A 23,725-nucleotide genomic window follows, 5' to 3' on the forward strand; every position below is an offset into this window, starting at 1 on the left:
CCAGTTGTTAAGTGTCTGCCTTTGGCTCAGGTTATAATCCCAGGGTCCTAGGATCGAGCCCCAGTCAGGCTCCCTGCTCCACGGGAAGCCTGCTTCTCCCTCTCCCACTCCCCATGCTTGTGTTCCCTCTCTCGTTGTGTCTCTCTCTGTCAAATAAATAAAATCTTAAAAAAAAAAATAGTTGAAAATAGAGCTACCATACGATCCAGCAATTGTACTACTGGGTTTTTACCCCAAAGATACAAATGCAGGGATCCGAAGGAGTACATGCATCCCAATGTTTATAGCAGCAATGTCCACAATAGCCAAACTCTGGAAAGAGCCAAGATGTCCATCGACAGATGAATGGATAAAGAAGATGTGGTATATATCTACAATGGAATTTTATGCAACCATCAAAATGAATGAAATCTTGCCATTTGCAACGACATGGATGGAACTGGAGGGTATTATGCTGAGCGAAATAAGTCAATCAGAGAAAGACATGTATCATATGACCTCAGTGATATGAGGAATTCTTAATCTCAGGAAACAAACTGAGGGTTGCTGGAGTGGTGGAGGGTGGGAAGGATGGGGTGTCTGGGTGATAGACATTGGGGAGGGTATGTGCTACGGAGAGTGCTGTGAATTGTGTAAGACTGTTGAATCACAGACCTGTACCTCTGAAACAAATAATACATTATATGTTTAAAAAAGAAGATGATGATGATAGCTGCAGGGGAAGAATGAAAGGGGGGAAATAGAAGGGGGAGATGAACCGTGAGAGACTATGGACTCTGAAAAACAAAGTGAGGGTTCTAGAGGGGAGGGGCTGGGGGGATGGGTTAGCCTGGTGATGGGTATTAAAGAGGGCACGTTCTGCATGGAAAGACTGGATGGTATACGCAAACAATGAATCATGGAACACTACATCAAAAACTAATGATGTAATGTATGGTGATTAACAAAACATAATAAAAAATTAAATAAAATTTTAAAAAAAGAAAATCATGGAAATGATGGCTTTGAATGACACACTGGACTGGATGGACTTAATAGTATAATCAGAACATTTCATCCTATGCAGAAGAATACATATTCTTTTCAATTGCACAAGGAATATTCTCCAGAATAAATGACACCCTGGGTCACAAATCAGCCCTCAGCAAGTACAAAGTTTCTTATTTTGTCAACTCTTGGTTTGTAAGTCTTTAAATTTCATTTTTATAGTTAAATTTTATACATATAGTCTTCATTTTTGGTTTCCTTTCACTGTATTCAGTTTTATTTTTGTATATATAATTTTTGCTTTCTTTACAATTTTGGGATTTAATGTCTTCTAACAAACAGACTAAAATACACCCAGGACCAAATGGATCACCCTGTTTTGTGATTGTATTCTGTCCCCCACCCCCTTTTTTCCTTTTTCTTCTCTTTTTTGGCTTCTGACCTCTTCAGATTTGTCTAGTGTGTATTTCACTTGGGTCATGGTTGGTATTTTTTATTTTGTTCTCTTGTTCATCCATTCTCCTCTGGGCAAAATGAATAGAAGGAGGAATCCACAACAAAAGAAAGAACCAGAGGTATACTCTGCCACAGATCTAATCGATATGGATATAAGTAAAATGTCAGAGCTGAAATTCAGGGTAATGATTATAAAGTTACTAGCTGGGGTTGAAGAAAGCATAAAAGACACTAAAGAATCTCTTGGTGCACAAATAAAATCTAAGAAATTAGATTTACTTTAACCGAGATGCAGTCTAAAATGAATGTTCTAACAGCTAGGGTAAATGAGGCAGAAGAGTCAGTGACATACAAGACAAGATGAGGGAAAGGAAGGAAGCTGAAGAAAAGAGAGAAAAACAACTAATGGACCATGAGGGGAGGCTTTGAGAAATGAGTGATACCATAAAGCAAAACAATACTAGAATTATTGGGGTCCCAGAGGAAGAAGAGAGAGGAATAGAAGGTATATTTGAGCAAATTATACCTGAGAAATTCCCTAATCTTGGGAAGGAAAAGGCATCAAGTCCATGAGGCACAGAGAACCCCCTCAAAATCAATAAAAATAGATCAACACCCTGACATATAATAGTGAAGCTTACAAATTTCAGAGATAAAGAGAAAATCATGAAAGCAGCTCAAGACAAGAGCTCCTTAACCTAATGGGGTAGGAACATTAGACTGACCGCAGACTTATCCACAGAGACCTGGCAGGCAGAAAGGAGTAGCATGATATACTCAGGGTGCTAAATGAGAAAAACATGCAGCCAAGAATATTTTATCCACGAGGACTGTCATTCAGAATGGAAGGAGACAAAAAGAGCTTCCAGGACAAATAGAAACTAAAGGAATCTGTGATCATTAAACCAGCCCTACAAGAAATATTAAAGGGGAATCCTGTAAGTGAAGAGACAGCCCAAAAGGAACGATGACAAGAAAGGAACAGAGACAATCTACAGAAACAGTGACTTTACAAGTAATACAATGGCTCTAAAATCATATTCAATACTTACTCTGAATGTAAATGGGCTAAATGCTGCAAACAAAAGACATACCTTACACCAGTTAGAATGGCAAAAATTGACAAGGCAAGGAACAACAAATGTTGGAGAGGTTGTGGAGAAAGGGGAACCCTCTTACACTGTTGGTGGGAATGCAAGTTGGTACAGCCACTTTGGAAAACAGTGTGGAGGTACCTCAAAAAATTAAAAATAGAGCTACCCTATGACCCAGCAATTGCACTACTAGGTATTTACCCAAAAGACACAGATGTAGGGAAAGGAAGAGCCATATGCACCCTAATGATCATAGCAGCAATGTCTGCAATAGCCAAACTGTGGGAAGAGCTGAGATGCCCTTCAAGAGATGAATGGATAAAGAAAATGTGGTCCATATATACAATGGACTATTACTCAGCCATCAGAAAGGATGAATACCCAACTTTTACATCAACATGGATGGGACTGGAGGAGATTACGCTAGGTGAAATAAGTCAAGCAGAGAAAGTCAATTATCATATGGTTTCACTTATTTGTGGAACATAAGGAAGAGCATGGAGGACATTAGGAGAAGGAAGGGAAAAATGAAGGGGGGAATCAGAGGGAGAGATGAACCATGAGAGACTATGGACTCTGAGAAACAAACTGAGGGTTTTGGGGGAGGTGGGGGGATGGATTAGCCCAGTGATGGGTATTAAGGAGGGCATGTATTGCATGGAGCACTGGGTGCTATACAAAAACAATGAATTGTGGATCCCTATATCAAAAACAAATGATGTATTGTATGGTGACTAACATAATAAAATAAAATAAAATAGAACACAGAGTATCAGACTGGATAAAGAAGCAAGACCCATCGATATGCTGTCTGCAAGAGACTCATTTTATTTTTCACTTTTACTTTAAATTTTTTATTGTTATGTTAATCACCATACATTACATCATTAGTTTTTGATGTAGCGTTCCACGATTCATTGTGCATAACATGCAGTGCTCCATGCAGAATGTGCCTTCTTTAATACCCATCACCAGGCTAACCCATCCCCCCACCCCCCTCCGCTCTAGAACCCTCAGTTTGTTTTTCAGAATCCATTGTCTCTCATGGTTCGTCTACCCCTCTGATTTACTCCCCTTCATTCTTCCCCTCCTGCTATCTTCTTTTTTTTTCTTAACATATATTACATTATTTGTTTCAGAGGTACAGATCTGTGATTCAACAGTCTTGCACAATTCACAGCGCTCACCATAGCACATACCCTCCCCAATGTCTATCACCCAGCCACCCTGTCCCTCCCACCCCCCACCACTCCAGCAACCCTCAGTTTGTTTCCTGAGATTAAGAATTCCTCATATCACTGAGGTCATATGATACATGTCTTTCTCTGATTGACTTATTTCACTCAGCATAACACCCTCCAGTCCCATCCACATCGTTGCAAATGACAATATCTCATTCCTTTTGATGGCTGCATAATATTCTATGGTGTATATATACCACCTCTTCTTTATCCATTCATCTGTCGATGGACATCTTGGCTCTTTCCAGAGTTTGCTTATTGTGCACACTGCTGCTATAAATATCGGGGTGCACGTACCCCTTCGGATCCCTACATTTCTATCTTTGGGGTAAATACCCAGTAGTGCAATTGCTGGATCGAATGTTAGCTCTATTTTCAACTGTTTGAGGAACCTCCATACTGTTTTCCAGAGGGGTTGCACCAGCTTGCATTCCCACCAACAGTGTAGGAGGGTTCCCCTTTCTCCGCATCCCTGCCAACATCTGTCGTTTCCTGACTTGTTAATGTTAGCCATTCTGACTGGTGTGAGGTGGTATCTCATTGAGGTTTTGATTTGTATTTCCCTGATGCCGAGCGATGTTGAGCACTTTTTCATGTGTCTGTTGGCCATTTGGATGTCTTCTTGGAAAAATGTCTGTTCATGTCTTCTGCCCATTTCTTGACTGGATTATTTGTTCTTTGGGTGTAGAGTTTGATAAGTTCTTTATACATATTGGATACTAGCTCTTTATCTGATATGTCATTTGCAAATATCTTCTCCCATTTTGTCGGTTGTCTTTTGGTTTTGTGGACTGTTTCTTTTGCTGTGCAAAAGCTTTTTATCTTGATGAAGTCCCAATAGTTCATTTTTGCCCTTGCTTCCCTTGCCTTTGGCGACATTTCTAGGAAGAAGTTGCTGTGGCTGAAGTCAAGATGTTGCTGCCTTGAGGATTTTGATGGACTCCTGTCTCACATCTAGGTCTTTCAACCATTTGGAGACTATTTTTGTGTGTGGTGTAAGGAAATGGTCCAGTTTCATTCTTCTGCATGTGGCTGTCCAATTTTCCCAACACCATTTGTTGAGGAGACTGTCTTTTTTCCATTGGACATTCTTTCCTGCTTTGTCAAAAATGAGTTGACCATAGAGTTTAGGGCCCATTTCTGGGCTCTTTATTCTGTTCCAATGATCTATGTGTCTGTTTTTGTGCCAGTATCATACTGTCCTGATGAGGACAGCTTTGTAATGGAGCTGGAAGTCCGGAATTGTGATGCCGCCAGCTTTGCTTTGCTTTTTCAACATTGCTCTGGCTATTCGGGGTCTCTTCTGGTTCCATACAATTTTAGGATTATTTGTTCCATTTCTTTGAAAAAAGTGGATGGTATTTTGATGGGGATTGCATTGAATGTGTAGATTGCTCTAGGTACCATTGACATCTTCACAATGTTTGTTCTTCCAATCCATGAGCATGGAACGTTTTTCCATTTCTTTGTGTCTTCTTCAATTTCTTTCATGAGTATTTTATAGTTTTCTGAGTACAGATCCTTTGCCTCTTTGGTTAGATTTATTCCTAGGTATCTTATGGTTTTGGGTGCAATTGTAAATGGGATCGACTCCTTGATTTGTCTCTTTTCTGTCTTGTTGTTGGTGTATAGAAATGCCACTGATTTCTGTGCATTGATTTTATATCCTGCTACTTGACTGAATTCCTGTATGATTTCTAGCAGTTTTGGGGTGGAGTCTTTTGGGTTTTCCACATACAATATCATATCATCTGCAAAGAGTGAGAGTTTGACTTCTTCTTTGCCGATTTGGATGCCTTTGATTTCTTTTTGTCTGATTGTTGTGGCTAGGACTTCTAATACTATGTTGAATAGCAGTGGTGATAGTCGACATCCCTGCCGCATTGCTGACCTTAGGGGGAAAGCGCTCAGCTTTTCCCCATTGAGAATGATATTCACTGTAGGTTTTTCATAGATGGCTTTTATGATATTGAGGTATGTATCCTCTATCCCTATACTCTGAGGAGTTTTGATCAAGAAAGGATCCTGGGTCAAATGCTTTTTCTGCATCTATGGAGAGGATCATATGATTCTTGTTCTTTCTTTTCTTAATATATTGTATCACGTTGATTGATTTGCGGATGTTGAACCAACCTTGCAGCCCAGGGATAAATCCCACTTAGTCGTGGTGAATAATCCTTTTAATGTACTGTTGGATCCTATTGGCTACTATTTGGTGAGAATTTTTGCATCCATGTTCATCAAGGATATTGGTCTGTAATTCTCCTTTTTGATGGGGTCTTTGTCTGGTTTGGGGATCAAGGAAATGGTGGCCTCACAAAATGAGTTTGGAAGTTTTCCTTCCATTTCTATTTTTTGGAACAGTTTCAGGAGAATAGGTATTAATTCTTTTTGAAATGTTTGGTAGAATTCCCCTCGGAAGCCATCTGGCCCTGGGCTTTTGTTTGTTGGGAGATTTTTGATGACTGCTTCAATTTCCTTAGTGGTTATAGGTCTGTTTAGGTTTTCTATTTCTTCCTGGTTCAATTTTGGTAGTTGATACATCTCTAGGAATGCATCCATTTCTTCCAGGTTATCTAATTTGCTGGCATAGAGTTAATCATACTATGTTCTTATAATTGTTTGTATTTCTTTGGTGTTGGTTGTGATCTCTCCTCTTTCATTCATGATTTTGTTGATTTGGGTCATTTCTCTTTTCTTTTTGAAAAGTCTGGCCAGGGGTTTATCAATCTTGTTAATTCTTTCAAAGAACCAGCTCCTAGTTTTGTTGATCTGTTCTACTGTTCTTTTGGTTTCTATTTCGTTGATTTCTGCTCTGATCTTTATTATTTCTCTTCTCCTGCTGGGTTTAGGCTTTATTTGCTGTTTTTTCTCTAGCTTCTTAGGTGTAGTGTTAGTTTGTGTATTTGAGACCTTTCTTGTTTTTTGAGAAAGGCTTGTATTGCTATATACTTTCCTCTCAGGACTGCCTTTGCTGCATCCCAAAGATTTTGAACAGTTGTGTTTTAATTTTCATTGGTTTCCATGAATTTTTTAAATTCTTCTTTAATTTCTTGGTTGACCCATTCATTCTCTAGTAGGATTCTCTTTGGCCTCCATATATTTGAGTTCTTTCAGACTTTCCTGTTGTGATTGAGTTCTAGTTTCAAAGCACTGTGGTCTGAAAATATGCAGGGAATAATCCCAATCTTTTGGTACCGGTTGAGACCTGATTTGTGACCTAGGATGTGATAAATTCTGGAGAATATTCCATGGGCACTAGAGAAGAATGTGTTTTCCGTTGCTTTGGGATGGAATATTCCGAATAAGTCTGTGAAGTCCATTTCGTCCAGTGTGTCATTTAAAGTCTTTATTTCCTTGTTGACCTTTTGCTTAGATGATCTGTCCATTTCAGTGAGGGGGGTGTTAACGTCCCCTACTATTATTGTATTGTCAATGTGTTTCTTTGCTTTAGTTATTAATTGGCTTATATAATTGGCTGCTCCCATGTTAGAGGCATAGATATTTACAATTGTTAGATATTCTTGTTGGATAGACCCTTTAAGTAGGATATAGTGTCCTTCCTCATCTCTTATTACAGTCTTTGTTTTAAAATCTAATTTGTCTGATATAAGGATTGCCACCCCAGCTTTCTTTTGGTGTCCATTAGCATGGTAAATGGTTTTCCACCCCCTCACTTTCACTCTGGGGGTGTCTTTGGGTCTAAAATGAGTCTCTTGCAGACAGCATATTGATGGGTCTTGTTTTTTAATCCAATCTTATAGCCTGTGTCTTTGCAAGAGACTCATTTTAGACCTAAAGCCACCTCCAGACTGAAGGTGAGGGGGATAAAGAGGGACAGTGTATCATATTTAAAGGGTTGATCCAAAAAGAAGATCTAGCAATTGTAAATATCCATGCCCCCAACATGGGAGCAGCCAATTATATAACCAATTAATAACCAAAGTAAAGAAACACACTGATAATAATAGAATAATAGTTGGAGACTTTACACCCGACTCACAGCAATGAACACATCATCTAAGCAGATGATCAACAAGGAAACAAGGGCCTTTGAATGCCACAGTGGACCAGATGGATTTCACAAATAAAATCCTAAAGCAACAGAATACATTCTTCTCGAGTGCACATGGAACATTCTCCAGAATAGATCACATACTGGGTCACAAATCAGGTCTCAACTGGTACCAAAAGATTGGGATTATTCCCTGCATATTTCCAGACCACAATGCTTTGAAACTTGAACTCAATCACAAGAGGAAATTTGGAAGGAACTCAAACACTTGGAGGTTAAAGAGCATCCTACTAAACAATGAATGGTTCAACCATGAAATTAAAAAAAAAATTTAAATTCATGGAAATTAATGAAAATGAAAACACAACTGTTCAAAAATTTTGAGATGCAGCAAAGGCAGTCCTAGAGGGAAGGACATAGCAGTACAAGCCTCTTTCAAAAAAATTAGAAAAGTCTCAAACACACAAGCTAACCTTACGTCTAAAGGAGCTGGAGAAAGAACAGCAAATAAAGCCTAAACCAAGCAGGAGAAGAGAAATAATAAAGATTAGAGCAGAAATCAATGATATGAAAATCAATAGAACAGTAGAACAGATCAATGAATTTAGAAGCTTGTTCTTTGAAAGAATTGATAAGATCGATAAACCCGTACCCACACTTACCCAAAAGAAAAGAGAAAGGACCCAAATTAATAAAATCATGAATGAAAGAAGAGAGATCACGACCAACACCAAGGAAATACAAACAATTTTAAGAACATTATGAGCAACTATATGCCAACAAATTAGGCAGTCTGTAAGAAATGCATCTGGAAACTTATAAACTACCAAAACTGAAACAGCAAGAAGTAGAAAACCTGAACAGACCCATAACCAACAAGGAAATTGAAGCAGTAATCAAAAATCTCCCAACAAACAAGAGTCCAAGGCCGGATGGCTTCCCAGGGGAGTTCTTACAGAAGAACTAATACCTATTCTTCTGAAGCTGTTTCAAATAATAGAAATGGAAGGAAAACTTCCAAACTCATTCTATGAGGCCAGCCAGCATTACCTTCATCCCAAAATCAAAGACCCTATCAAACAGGAAAATTATAGACCAATATTCCTGATGAAACATGGATGCCAAAATTCTCTCCAGGATCCTAGCCAATAGGATCCAACAGTACATTAAAAGGATTATTCACCACGACCAAATGGGATTTATTCCTGGGCTGCAAGAGTGGTTCAACATTTGCAAATCAATCAATGTGATACATCACATTAATAAAAGAAAGGACAAGAAAAATATGATCCTCTCAAATGATGCAGAAAAAGCATTTGCCCAAATACAGCATTCTTTCTTGATTAAAACTCTCCATAGTGTACAGATAGAGGGAACATACCTCAATATCATAAAAGCCATCTACGAAAAGCCCACAGTGAATATCATTCTCAATGGGGGAAAACTGAGAGCTTTTCCACATAGCACTAGAAGTTCTAGCCTCAGCAATCAGACAATGAAAAGAAATAAAAGGCATTCAAGTTGGCAAAGAAGGAGTCAAACTCTCCCTCTTTGCAGATGATATGTATGGACTTGTCATGAGGGAAGGACATAGCAATACAAGCCTCTCGCATGACTTTATGTGGAAAACCCAAAAGACTTCACCCCACAATCACTAGAACTCATATAACAATTCAGCAACATGGGAAGATATAAAGTCAGTGCACAGAAATCAGTTGCATTTCTATACACTAACAATGAGACAGAAGAAAGAAATTAAGGAATCGATCCCATTTACAATTGCACCAAAAACCATAAGATACCTAGGAATAAACCTAACCAAAGGGGTAAAGGGTCTATACTCTAAAAACTACAGAACACTTATGAAAGAAATTGAAGACGACACAAAGAGATGGAAAAACATTCCATGTTCGTTGATCGGAAGAATAAATATTGTGAAAATGTCTATGCTACCCAGAGCAGTCTACACATTCAATGCAATCCCTATCAAAATACCACCGACATTTTTCACAGAGCTGGAGCAAATAATCCTAAAATTTGTATGGAACCAGAAAAGACCCTGAATAGCCAGAGGAATGTTTAAAAAGAAAACCAGAGCTGAAGCATCAGAATTCTGGATTTCAAGTGGTATTACAAAGCTGCAAAGCAAACCAAAGCTGGAGGCATCACAATGCCAGACCTCAAGCTCTATTACAAAGCTGTATTCATCAAGATGGTATGGTACTGGCACAAAAACAGACACATTGATCAATGGAATAGAATGGAGAGCCCACAGATGGACCCTCAACTCTATGGTCAACTAATCCTTGACAAAACAGGAAGGCATATCCAATGGAAAAAGGACAGTCTCTTCAACAAATGGTGCTGGGACAATTGGACAGCCACGTGCAGAAGAATGAAACTAGACCATTTTTTACACCATTCACAAAGATAAACTCAAAATGGATGAAAGACCTAAATGTGAGACAGGAATCTATCAAAATCCTAGAGGAGAACACAGGCAGGAACCGACATTGGCTGTAGCAACATCTTACAAGACATGTCTCTAAAGGCAAGGGAAACAAAAGCAAAAATGAACTATTGGGACTTCATCAAGAAAACTGACCTGATTAGATTTTAGTTCTTTTGTCTCTCCATAAAAGGATTCTCTCATGTGTTCTATGCTGTTTTTAAGCCCAGCTTTATAATTGTTATTCTAAATTCTAGCTCTGACATTTTACCAATATCCATATTAATTAAGTCTCTGACAGTGAGTACTACCTCCTGTTCTTTTTTCTGGGAATTTTTCCTTCTGGTCACTTTGTCCAGAATGAGACAGCAAAAAATAAATAAAAAATAAAAAAATAAAAATAGCAACCATGACCCCAGTGAAATATACACTAGACAAATCAGAAGAGATCAGAAACCAAAAAAGAAAAAAAAAAGAAAGGGAAGAAAGAGAGGATACAATTAAACAGGTGGGCAGAACAGTGTGATACACTTGGTCCTGGGTGTCTTTTGGTTTGTTTGTTAGAAGACACTAGATCCCAAATTTGTAAAGGATGAAAAAGTTATATATATACAAAAATAAAATTAAATACAGTGAAAGGAAGCCAAAAGTGAATAAATCTATAAAATGTAACAATGACAATTTTAAAAAGACTTTTAAAAATTTTATAAAATAAGAAACTAGTTGAAAAGGAAAAAAAGAAAAATTTAAACTGAAAGACTAAAGAATCATGAGAAAAAACTCAAATTCTATATACTATTTTCCCTTAGCACAGGAGTTTTTCAGTTCTGTGTGATCCGTAAACTTGGTATTAGCCTGATGTTCCTGCTGGTCTTTTTTGGGAGGGGTCTTTTGTGCTGATTCTCAAGTGTCTTTATCTAGGCAGAGTTGCACCACCCCTTGCCAGGGGTCGGACTCAGTGTAAGCTGATTTGGGTTGCTCTGTGTGGCTTTTGTTCCCTGAAGACTTTTCTTTGCCACTTTTGAGGATGAAAAAAATTAAAAATGGCAGCATCCCAATCTCCAGCCCTGGAGCTTAATGATCTCAGTCCCCATTCTTCAGTGCACCCTCAGTTAAATGTAGTCAATCCCTTTCGCATGTGCCAAACTCCAAAGACTCCTGCGGTGCACACCTGCCCCAATCCTCCCAGGGGAGGGAGGGGAGTCTCACTGTGGCCTTCTTTCTGGGCCCCTACTCTGGGAGTGGATGCCTTATGGTGCTCACACCTGCACCGCTCCCCTGGGGAAGGAGCAGGGTCTCACAGGGGTTTTGCTGCTTCCTGGACCCCTGCTTGGAAAGTGGTCACCAGATCCCACTGCCATTCGAAGTTCATGGCAACACCTATCTGAGAGGCCACTCCAGGGCTAATTGTAGCCAGCTTCCCTGCTCCAAAGCTTGGGAACTCTGCTGCACTCAGGCACCCCTGTTCTTTCTGTGACCCTGGGGATCCTGAGACCACACAGTCTCCCACCAAAGATTCTGCCCCACTTCGCCATCTGAGCAATTTTCAGGCAGGAATGTCCCTCACAGGAGCAGACTTCTAAAAATTCTGATTTTGAACTCCGCTGCTGTATCACTTTCCGGTAGCTGGCTTATGGAGGCTCCCTCCTCCCATGGTGGTTTATCTTCTGATTTATCCCCTCAGATTCACTTCTCCACACCTCCTACCTTGCAGAAAGTGGTCAATTTTCTATTTGTTGAATTGCAGCAATTCTTTTCTTAGATCCCAGATTGAATTCACAGGTGTTCAGAATGATTTGATACCTAGCTGAATTCAAGGGACCAGACGAAACTAAGGTCCCCTAACTCTTCTGATATCTTCCCTCCTTCCTCACTGATAGTTTTCATGATCTTCCCAACTCTGCTAAGAAACAGAAAGGATAGATAAGTAATCTATTCTCAACTTGACTCAGACCACCACCTGAGAAAGCAGTTTCAATTACTGAGTTTTTTCAATGCCTGAGAATGTGGATCAAGTTATGTCTCCTGCCAGGTTCAGCCAATCTGAGTTCAGAACATATGGGTTACTTTTATATTTAAAATAAGCTTTAAGTTAAGGGGCGCCTGGGTGGCTCAGTTGGTTGAGCGACTGCCTTCGGCTCAGGTCATGATCCTGGAGTCCTGGGATCGAGTCCTGCATCGGGCTCCCTGCTTGGCGGGGAGTCTGCTTCTCCCTCTGACCCTCTTCCCTCTCGTGCTATCTCTCATTCTCTCTCTCTCAAATAAATAAATAAAAATCTTTAAAATAAAATAAAATAAGCTTTAAGTTAAAAATAGAACTACCCTCCTGCCCAGCAATTGCACTACTAGGTATTTATCCAAAAGATACAAACATAGTGATTCGAAGGGGCTCCTGCACCTCAATGTTTAATAACAGCAATGTCCACAATAGCCAAAATATGGAGAGCCCAGATGACCATGGACAGATGAATGGATAAAGAAGATGTGATGTGATGTGTGTGTGTGTGTGTGTGTGTGTGCGCACACAATGGAATTATTACTCAGCCATCAAAAAGAATGGACTCTTGCCACTTGCAACAATGTGGATGGAACTAGAGAGTATTATGCTAAGTGAAATAAGTCAATCAGAGAAAGACAAATATCATATGATTTCACCTATATGTGGAATTTAAGAAACAAAACACATGAACATAGGGGAAGGGAAGGAAAAATAAAATAAGACGAAAACAGAGAGGCAAACCATAAGACTCTTAACTATAAGAAACAAACTGAGGGTTGCTGGAGGGGAGGTGGGTAGGGGGATGGGATAATTGGGTGATGGGCATTAAGGAGGGCACTGAAGTAATGAGCAATGAGTGTTGTACACAACTGATAAGTCACTAAATTCTACCCCTGAAACTAATAATACAGTATATGTTAAATTGAATTAAAATAAAAAATTTTTAAAAATTATAAAATAAGTTTTAAAAGATTATCAGCCCAACTAATGCAACCAATGACAGGTGGAAAGTCATCCTAGGGTTAAAGCCTCATGTTGTGTGATTGAGACACTTGAGGACAGGAAAACACCAATTCTTATTAGACATTGGATTACTCCAGTACCAGTGACCACAGTTTATCCATTGGTACATTCTTCTACAAGTCACCTCATACAATTAGAATTACAGTAGTCCTACCTAACATAGCTCCTACATAGCTCCTACCAGTGACAATGCAGTCACCATGCTTGCTCCCAGGACTCCAACCAGACTTCCTTCTTATGTGCAAATTTCTTTTTAACATGTATCTTTTTTAACATGTAAAAAACATGTTTCTTTTTTTTAACATGTAAAAGTTTCTGCTTATGTTCACATTAGAATGTACCTTGGTAGAATGAACTTCTCAGCTGAGTATCTGATGATAAAAACTTGTATGTCTATAGAGTAATTGTTTTAATTGTAAATAGACCAAAAGGAAGAAAAATTTGTGGATTTTTCCAAAAACTTTATATTGTTTCCATATGATTAAGATTCATGAATATAACTAATATGTGAAATGTTTGCATGAATCTAAAAGTACACTTCTCCTGGGTTGCTGACTTCAATATTTAGTACTGGTTTAAGTATATAAGGACTCTTTAGACTTCTCACCAAGGAAGAATCTTCCATGACCATTAAAATGGTCATGTCCGAGGGCAGTGTCTTCTGTTCTCATTCAAACCTGAAGTCACAAAGGGAAAACATACATACTTAGATCAATTTTCTCTACTTCTATCCAATATTATTTTTCAGATTCTTAGATCCACACTGGTAGTAACCATCTGTTGAAACTACTTTAACATCCTATGAAACTTAATCAGCAGATGTATACATTCTCCTTGCCTTACCTACCTTAGATTTCATAGCAAGAGACTTGAACTAATGTGCCCACGTATCAGTTGGGCAACAAAGACAAATGGCCCAACTATGGGATATAAATGAAGGCAACCTTGCCTTTTTAATTCATTCATTTAGAATTCAGAGCTATAGGAGTCTACTATCTGCTCTTGCCTATGCTCTGTTGGGGTTTTATCACCTAAGTCACTGTTCCACTGGAGGCAAATCAGATGTCTGTGCTGTTTTAATCTGTTAAAATCATAAATTTACTTTGTTAAATTTATTAAACATACTTATTAAATGTATTCATTTTTGTTGTAAAATAATGTTTTTAAGCAGAAATATCTTAAACACATTCTTGGGCTTTCAACTTTCAGTTCAATATAAGATGACTAAGGCCAAACACCTAATTATTACAAGGTCCACAGGTAAAATGAACTGGTTATGACATAATTTATATCTTTAAGTGAGCAGCTGTCCATAACATAGCATACGTATCTTTTTAAAGTAATCTCTACACCCATTGTGGGGCTCGAACTTACGACCTTGAGGTCAAGGGTGGCATGCTCTTCCAACTGAGCCAGCCAGGCGCTCCTACACATAATTTCTTTAACAAACATTCTTGGTCTCAAATCTCTAAGTCAAACATCCTAGGAATTTCTAAGATAATTTAGGAAAGCTGTGCCAGTTATTAGTTTATTGTCTCTGCTTCAAACCCACTCTTCTATAGATGCTTTTAGATGATGGGGTTGCAACTCTGCGAACCACATCTCTATTTTGCCAGCTATTTCCCTATTAGGTTCTGGCATCAAGAAATGTTGAGAGGGAAGCTGCAGTGTTGAAGAATCGTGATTAGTGTGCATCAACTTGGCTGGGTGACAGGGTGCCCAGATACTTGGTCAAATATTCTGAGTGTTTCTGTGAGGGTGTTTTTGGATAAAATTAACATGTAAATTAATGGGCTTTGAGTAAAGAAAATACTCTCCATTATGTGAGTGGGCCTCATCAAATCAGTTGAAGGCCTACATAGAACAAAAAGACTGGCCTCCCCTTGGCAAGAAAGAATTCTCCAGCTGCCTTTGGACTTCATCTGCAACACTGGCTCTTCTGGGTTCTACAACAATCAGCCTTCAGCCCAGAACAGGCATATAAGCTCTCCTGGGTCTCCAGTCTGTGGTCCGTTCTGCAGATTTTTGACTTGCCAGCCTCTGGAATCATAAAACACAATTCCATATATCTTTCTATATGTATACACACAACCTATTGGTTCTGTTCCTCTGGAGAACCCTAATACAAGGAGGAAGAGGGTTTTTCTGGTATGTGGGCACTGCTTCCTGTTCCCAATGCTTCTTCACTCCAGCAGCGGCTGTTCCCTTTGGTAGCAGCAATTGGGTCCAACTTGCAGTTCTGTCACCATAGGGCCCTCCTTCCAATTCAGACCAACAGTGCTCTCAGCAGTGCTCTCCTCCATGTAGGTCTGAGTTAGCTCTACAGGTGCTCTCTTCCAACGTCCTACCTTTTAACAATTCTTTTGTTCCTGCTTTGTAGCTTGCTCTGTGGAGGTGGGATCAGTACTGTACCACCACCCCAAACTAATTCAGATGTCAAGACAGATGATAGCACACACATCAAGAGGTCATGAAAAAGTTTATTATTCACATAATGTGGCTCTCTAGGAAGAGCAAGACAGGGACCCAAGCTAGTCAGTTTGCCCTGATTGCAAGGAGGGGCAAATAGCTCTGATTTTTATTGTAGTTACAGGTGTGGGTTTCCAGGGTAATGGAAAAAGCCAGGGTTTGCATAAATTTCACCTCAAGTGCTGAGGGAGTATCTGGGCTTTCTTATCAGCTTGCCCAGATGTGAGGCAAAAGGGGGGAGGGGGAGGGCTTAAAAGCTGTCAGTGGTCAAACATCAAAAATGGGGTCAGACTCCATTACAGTTCCCCCAGTCTTGGGATGGCACCAGGTCTCAAGTCACTGCCTCCATGATAAATTAGCACTTTCTTTTGCCTTTTTAGTTACTTAGATATATCTATTAAACAATTCTAAGTTCTTTTTCTTAAAATAATTGGTATGGTTTCTGGCTCCTGACTATAACCTGGGTAATACAAGTCTTCTTTGCTATTCTACAGGGTTAGCATTAGCTTAATAGGTATGCCAGTTGTGCATAAAAACATTTACTCATCTTCCTTCACTTACCTAGTAAAATGGAATGGCTGACTAAACATCATCCACAGGATCCCATTTCTTAAACTTTTTTTTTCCCATTTCTTAAACTTTTGAGTCTAGAGCTTCTGGCTTCACTTGCTATTTTTAGGCAAAAAGGTTAAAGAAAATAGAGCTCATAATTTCCTATAAATTCTATGTCTTGGACATCAATACAATACACAGAGAATATCCTCAATCTTTTTAAGAGGATGTATGGTATTCCATCAAAGATGCACCAGAACTGTTCAACCATTCCTTTACTAATAGCCATTTGTGTTGTTACTCATTTTTGTAGGTGAGGAAACTAAAGCCTTGAGAGATTAAATGGCTCACTCTAAGTAACAGTATATAAATGGCAGAACCAGGATTTCTATAAAATTGTAAGATGCCACAGCCCATGCTTAAAAACATTTTATTTTTAAGTATTTTAAGCAAACAGAAAAAAAAAACAAAAACACACTATCCCATTAAGCAACATGTGACCCATCTACATCAATTTTTAAAATGAAGTAAAACACAACTACAGCTTCCATCTACCCCCCCATTCCATCAGCAGGCTCTGCCATGAAAAGGTAGAACACAACTTTCACACAACATTCCAATACATGATTTTGTACTCTTCATCATATAATTTGAATCCACAGGAATATATTATTGTGCAAAACAGTAACAACATTGTTTACTATATGCCAACAATGCTTGCATGCCAGCCACTAATCAAAACACTTTATTACATGCATTATTTCATTTACCATTCCCCCACCCCCAATTATCTTGTGAGGTCAGCAACTACTATTCCATTTCATTAAAAAAGTGAAACACAAATTTAAGTTTAAATAATGTGCCTACAGATACACAGTATATTTAATTTTACATAAATGGCATATTGTACATAACTTCTGCAACTTTCTCAGCATTTCTGATTTATCTATGTTGAAAGATGAAACTCTAGCTCTTTCGTATTCACTTCCGAAAGTACCAAAACAACCCTCCCCCCTTTTTTTTTCTGTTGATGGACATTTGGGCTTTTCCCAGTCTTGCTACCTACACAATACTGCAATGAACAGTTTTATACAAATGTTCCTCCCTACATGAAGTTCTTCTAGGGTTTATCCAGGAGCAGAATGGCTGGTGGTATGCACAGTACAAGATTTTGCAGACTGCATGGCATAGGACCCATTACAAAATTTCCACTCCCACCACATTGAATTCCCACTGTTCTACACATGTACCCATGCTAGGGCTTGTAAAACTTGTCATCTTGAGGAGTGTGAGAAGTCCCTATTAACCTGTATTTCCTGTGCTTTCTTCTCCATACATGTCTCTGTGTGGGCTGATGCTCTATCAGCAAGGCAGGGGTCAACCATCTGAACTGATTCAAAGACTTTCCAATACCTACTCCTCTCTGGGAGTCCCAGCCCTCTGGCTCTCCTCAGCTCCAACTTCGGTTCTTCCTAGGCAGCAAAAGAAAGCAAGGCAGGGTTCAAAGAAGCCTACATATTCTCCAGGCCAGAATGGGGTATGACAGGAGAACTGGTGGCTGAGGCAGTCAGAAATTTTCAACTGGAGCCACATGGCTTGGAACCACCTAAGCTGGTGCTAACTAGTGCGCTTGTGGGTAACCTCCAGTCAACACTGTACTCAGGACCCCTTCAAAACACTCCAATCCTGACTTAGCTGAACTAAATTCAATTCCATATTCCTTAATAGAGGTAATCTTGTACAAAATCTCTGTATGGCAAACAGATAAATAAGCACCCAACCCAGCCTCCAGAGTGCCCTATCTGCTGCAGTAGCAGGCCTAATTCTTGGAAACCTGGACAACACCCAGCAGAGTAAGACACAGGCTCCAAGAGAGGTGGGGCCAGGGGAGAGGTCTTAAAGACAGACAAGGGTTAGGGATGGCAAGGGTTAATCTTGATGGATGAGGACCTGAGCCAGCAAAGATATGGTCTACACTCCTGGTGAAGGGAGACAGCACAAGTCAGGCCAGTCCAGGGGTGTTCAGGGGCAGACAGTGAAAGTTAAATCCAACAATGACTGGTACGATGATTGCACCAAAATGTTTAGTAGTAGTTAGCTGCAAGTAGTGAGACTTCTCCTTTTAGCTAAGCTGTATTTACTAATATTTCTATAATAATATATTACTCATATAATTAAAATTATTTAAAAATTCAGGTTACTGAACAGACCCCATCAGTACAATCCCAAAATATTAAAGGCTTACCTCAGTATAGAGGGATTTCTGTTGATTTTTACTTCTTTGTACACTTGAAAATTTGGTTTGAATGTTTAAAAATAAGTACATCTCACTTTATAAAAATGGCAGTACAAAACCCCTATTGGGGCAGGAACTCTGTGAGGTGACAGTGGCACAAGGAGTTGGGGGGGATGTGAAAATATTAACAGAAAAGAGGTATTTCCTTGGTTGTAGCACCAGATTTGAAGCCAAAGCTGACTTGGAGCTGCAGCTCTGTGAGGGCTCTGGTCTTAGAGATCAGCTACCTAACCCAGAGCCTTTGCAAACCAAGCCCTCTTTCTCCAATCCTAGGAATCAGGGAGCTTAATTACTCTAACTTTACATGCCAGAAAATAGATGCAGATGTTCAGCGACTTGTCCAAGATCATCCTGCCAAGAAAAGGCACACTGAGCCTGGAACCCAGATCTGGTAACTCCAAGGCCCTCCCCATGACCCTGTGGCCTCAGCACATGGGACTGTGATCCCTGCCCAGCCACTTCTAGAACTAGTTTTTGGTACTATACCACTGATGGGACACCTGATTCCATGCCATGGGCAGCTGCTGCTGTAGGAAAAGGATGCAAAGCCAGGATTACCAAACCCTCCTGAGTACAAAGCTGAATAGGGGCCAGAACACGAACATATGTCTGCCCCTTCTCCCCAACCTCTGACTACTCCATGTGACATCACCACAAAGTATCAAAGTCTTCATTTTCACTTGCCCACATCAATCCAGAAAGGATAAGATTACTTGTACTCTATTGAGAGGACATTTTCCAGGTCGGTTTCTTCTCTTGTATTACAAGAAATGGTCTGCCCCACTGGTGTGCCCCAACTCAGAGCAGTAAAATGTAGTCTGAGATGGTCCTCTACTATCAAGTGAGATATTTTATTCTTATATTCATAATGTGAGCTCTTCAATCATCAGAAGCAATGACTACTTACACAAATTTTAGAAAAGTCACTCCTTTATCCTTATGCCACTGAGCTAATTCTTTTTGTTTCAAGTCAAGCTAGCAAGCGAGATGGAGGTGCCTCCCCCACCAGGCCACCTTTTCTCCAGAGGGCATCAGTCATGGGAACTGGTACCTTTGGGTTGAACCCAATGCCAGCACCGGATCCAACATGCGAAGAAAGCTACACGAAAGGTTAGAGGGGCCCCATAGTGTGCACAAGTTAAGAGATGCAAGCAAGCACAATAATTAAATGTTTACAACTGTGGAGAGCTAGAGGTCTTATAAAAAATTCAGGCCCTTTGAGTGGAGAGGAGAGAGTTCCATTACTGGAAACTGAGAGCAGAGATAACTGCATAAAAATCTTTCAGCTATATAATTTCAGAGTCCCTGGGTCTGTGGTTAACCTTGTAAATGTAACTCAGATTCAGTAACATCACTCCTCAACTCAAAACTGTCCAAAAGCTCCCTACCTCCCTTTGAGGAAGCTCTAGCCCCAGTGGGGACCCATGATGATACATGGCGTGGCCCGCTACCTCTGGGGCCCTCTCTTCTGCTGGCTCACTCCACTCTAGCCCAGGGACTTCACTGACATTCTCCAAGGACAGGAGACAAGATTCCACCTCCTGTGCCTGGATCTAGAGACCCACAGGGTTCATGCCCTAACCTCCTTCAGGTCTTTGCTCAAGTTTCACCTTCTCAGTTGAAGTCCTCCCTAACCAGCCTACTTAAAATCATGACCCACCTCCTAATCCAGCACTGCTTCTCACTTTTCTCTGATTCATTCTGTCCACAACACATATCACCATCTGAAGTACTATATAACTCATTTGTTTATTGTCTGTAAAGATCCAAGATGGCAGATCTTTTGTCTATTCTGGTCACTGCTGGGTCTCTAGCATACACAACAGTGTCTGGCATATGGGAGGTGCTCAGCACATTTCTGTTGAACAGACGGCCTGCTGTTGCCATGCAGACTGTGGGGTGGAGACAGCGACAGGGCACTGGAAGAGCCCCATTCTCCAGGTGATTGAGTCCAAACCTGCTCTCCTCCATGTGCTGCTGAGACAACTCTATGCCCACAGCAGATGTCCAAGCGAGATATGAAGGCCAAAGCTGCAGCCAGAACTCCCAGGAGGCATCTGGGGAAGACTAGGAGTTCTTGCTGCTACTGCTGCTGCTTATAAGGTCAAACAGAATATGCACTACCACAGGATTCAACTGGTCCCTTCCCAGCAGCCACAGCCCATTACATCACAGACATTTTGTCAAACTACAAAGGGCAATAGTATCTGCTTTTTGACTTATTATCTGGGTGGAGGCTCCAGACCATTGTGCAAAGGCCACTTCAGGGGCCCAAGCCTCCAGAAGGGCCCCAAAGAACAGGTTGCTGTTCTTCCCCAGCATCACACTCCCCAGCAGGTAAGAAAGGGGATGCCCTGAGGTTTTGAATCCTCAGGATTCTCTGCCACCAGATTCGAAAATAGAAAGGGCTAGACCCTTTGTGAAGCTTTTCCCCATATTGCCTATAATTAAGGGTTCTCTAGCAGGGCTGCTAGGAACCCCTCTCCCCCCACTCTCAGACCCCAAGCTAATCTCTAGTATGGTTTTTCATATGCCGAGCCAAATTTGAAGACCACCTGAAGGTCTTCCCACACTCTCTGCATTTGAAGGGCCTCTCTCGAGTATGAAATCTCTTGTGGCTAATGAGCTGTGAGCTTTTGTTAAAAGTTTTCCCACAGGTGCTACACTTGTGGCACTTTTTCCCAATGGGTATGTTCTGGAGTCCAGTGATCCTGGAGCTCTGATCACAAGCTTCCTCAGAATCTTCAAGGGGCTTCTCCCCACTTGGTTTTAATTCCTGTAAACTCACCGCTGTGTCCTGGCAGGAAGACAACCCAGCCAGGCTGCATTCAGACTGTGCCACTCTGGTGTGTTTTCTCTGATGAATGCAGAGGGTATGTCTTCCAATGAAATCTTTCCCACACCACTGACATTTAAAAGGTCTCTCTTTAGTGTGGATTCTCTGATGATTAACAAGGCGATGTTTTCTATCATAAGATTTCCCACACAGATTACACTTATAGCGCTTCTCTCCACTGTGTATTCCCTTATGATCTAAAAGACTTCTTTTACGTGTAAAAGTTTTCCCACATTCTTGGCACCAAAACGGTTTCTCACCAGTGAGGATTTGTGGCTGCAGATTTGGCGTGTTTCCACTTTCACGGTACTCGTACTGTTTTTCTAAAGAGTGAATCCTCTGATGACGGGAGAGGTTAGAACTCCATCTGAAAGCTTTCCCACATTCTCTACACTTATAAGGCTTCTCTCTGGTATGAATTCTCTGATGGATGAGGAGGAATGAGTGATTACGGAAGGCTTTGCCACACTGGCTACATTTGTAGGCTTCCTCTGTGGTGTGACTGCTCTGAGGAACTTGTAGAACTCTGTCCTGACTAAACGATGGCCCATCCTCAGGTTTTCTCTGAATGGCATGCTGCTTCTTATGAGCAATAAAGGCTGACCGATGGGTAAACTCTTTTTTGCATTCACTACATCTGTATGGTTTCTCACCTGTGTGAATTCTCTGATGATCAATGAGGGATTTCTTTCGAGTAAAAGTTTTCCCACACTGCTGACAAGGAAAAGCTTTCTCTGTAGCCAGGGCATTCTGGGACTGACTGCAGCTGGAGGTCTGTCTGAAGTCTTCTCTACATGTGTCTTGATCATAGAACTTTTCTTCCTGGTGCATTCTCATATGACGAGTAAAGTTTGATCTCCACCTAAAGGTTTTCCTACATTTGGTACATTTATAAGGTTTCTCCTGAGTGTGGACCCTTTGATGTTCAACAACATATGATTTACAGTGGAAGGATTTCCTACACTGGCTGCAGTCAAAGGGTTTCTCCCCACTTTGGTCTCTCAAATGATGATCAAATCCTGAGCCATAGGTGAGAGCTTCCTCATACTGATTAGACTCAAGAAATTTCTGCTTAGCATGGGTTTCTTGGTGTAAACGGTAGGCAGACATACGTCGGAAAGCCTTGTCACATAAACTACACTTATAAGGTTTCACTCCAGTGTGAATCTTTTCGTGTCGTACACAGTTTGAGCTCCACCTGAAGGCTTTCCCACACACCCTGCATTTAAATGGTTTCTCTTGAGTGTGAAGTCTCTGATGACATACAAGATGAGAGCTATGACTGAAGGTCCTCCCACAGTCACTGCACTTATATGATGTCCCCACCATGTGAAGATCCTGCCCATGTTGGTGATGTGAGCTAAGGCTGAAGTCTTTCCCACGTGCATCCTTTGCATTTGCTTTTAGTCCAGCATGAATTCTCTGGTGTAAGCTAAATCCGCCAACTATGCGCCTGAGCCCTTTCCCATATTCCTTGTAGTCATAGTGGTATGCACTCCCTCGGAAGTGTCGGCTACAGCCATGTTTAAGGGATCGCTTTCTTCTGGGAACTCTCAAATATGTGGCATGTTTTAAATTACGACTAGTACTTCTTCCTGATTCTTCAGATTCTTTTTCTGTCCTATGACTGAAATTGGTCTCTTCTTTCTTAACTCTTACTTGTATGGGACTTCCACATTGTTCCTTTAGCCTGCTCTTCTGCTCAAAAGATTCTCTGAGCCCCATTCCCTCAGAAACAATCATCCAACATTCTGATGGCACAGCTAAGGTTTCTGCTTCTTCCAAAGGTTCATGTTTTAAGGCGAACTTGTTTGTTTTAATCTGGAGCTCACCTCCTGACACAAAATAAAACACAAGACAATGTACTCTATTCCATACTTGGAACTGCAGAAAGCACCAAAGGACAGGAAAAAAAAAAAAAAGCCAAGCTCTTGGGTGGTGAAGCTTTTGCTTGACTGCCAATACCTTTACCAAATAGTCTGGGAGGGCAAAACATGGAACAGTGTCCCAGATGACAGGGAAGGGAGGAGGGGAAGTAAGGTGGGCACAGCAGCTAAACATATGCAGAAATCACATCCAGTTAAAAAGTGAATGTTAAACAGTAAGACAGGGGACAGAAATCATGGTAAGAGGATAAGAAGGCTTCCAAGAGCCCACAGGAGGGGCTCCATGGAGGACTAGCTGAAGGAACTGGAAGTCAAACCTATCATAGGGGCAAAGAAGAGGAGCAGGAGTGGGATTAGGGTTCTTCAAAGAGCATGAAGGGTGGGCATGGGCCAGGGGCCAATAAGAGTGCAGCAGAAGGATG

At 40.7% G+C, this 23,725-nt stretch overlaps 1 protein-coding gene across 5 annotated transcripts in view; it reads right to left on the reverse strand.

The window, feature by feature from the left end:
- Positions 1 to 16,699: 16,699 nt before the first annotated feature.
- Positions 16,700 to 23,725, reverse strand: part of ZNF445 (zinc finger protein 445) — a 50,523-nt gene continuing 43,497 nt past the window's right edge. For all 5 annotated transcript variants that reach the window (XM_025885037.2, XM_073902774.1, XM_073902780.1 and 2 more), the window contains one exon: positions 16,700 to 23,252. In XM_025885037.2, coding sequence (XP_025740822.1) covers positions 21,088 to 23,252 — 2,165 coding nt within the window. In that variant the 3' untranslated portion in view covers positions 16,700 to 21,087. The remainder of the gene's footprint in view (positions 23,253 to 23,725) is intronic.

Source organism: Callorhinus ursinus, unplaced genomic scaffold (assembly GCF_003265705.2).
Source record: "Callorhinus ursinus isolate GAN/ISIS: 27379988/994484 unplaced genomic scaffold, GSC_fseal_2.0 scaffold1, whole genome shotgun sequence".
NCBI lineage: Eukaryota > Metazoa > Chordata > Mammalia > Carnivora > Otariidae > Callorhinus > Callorhinus ursinus.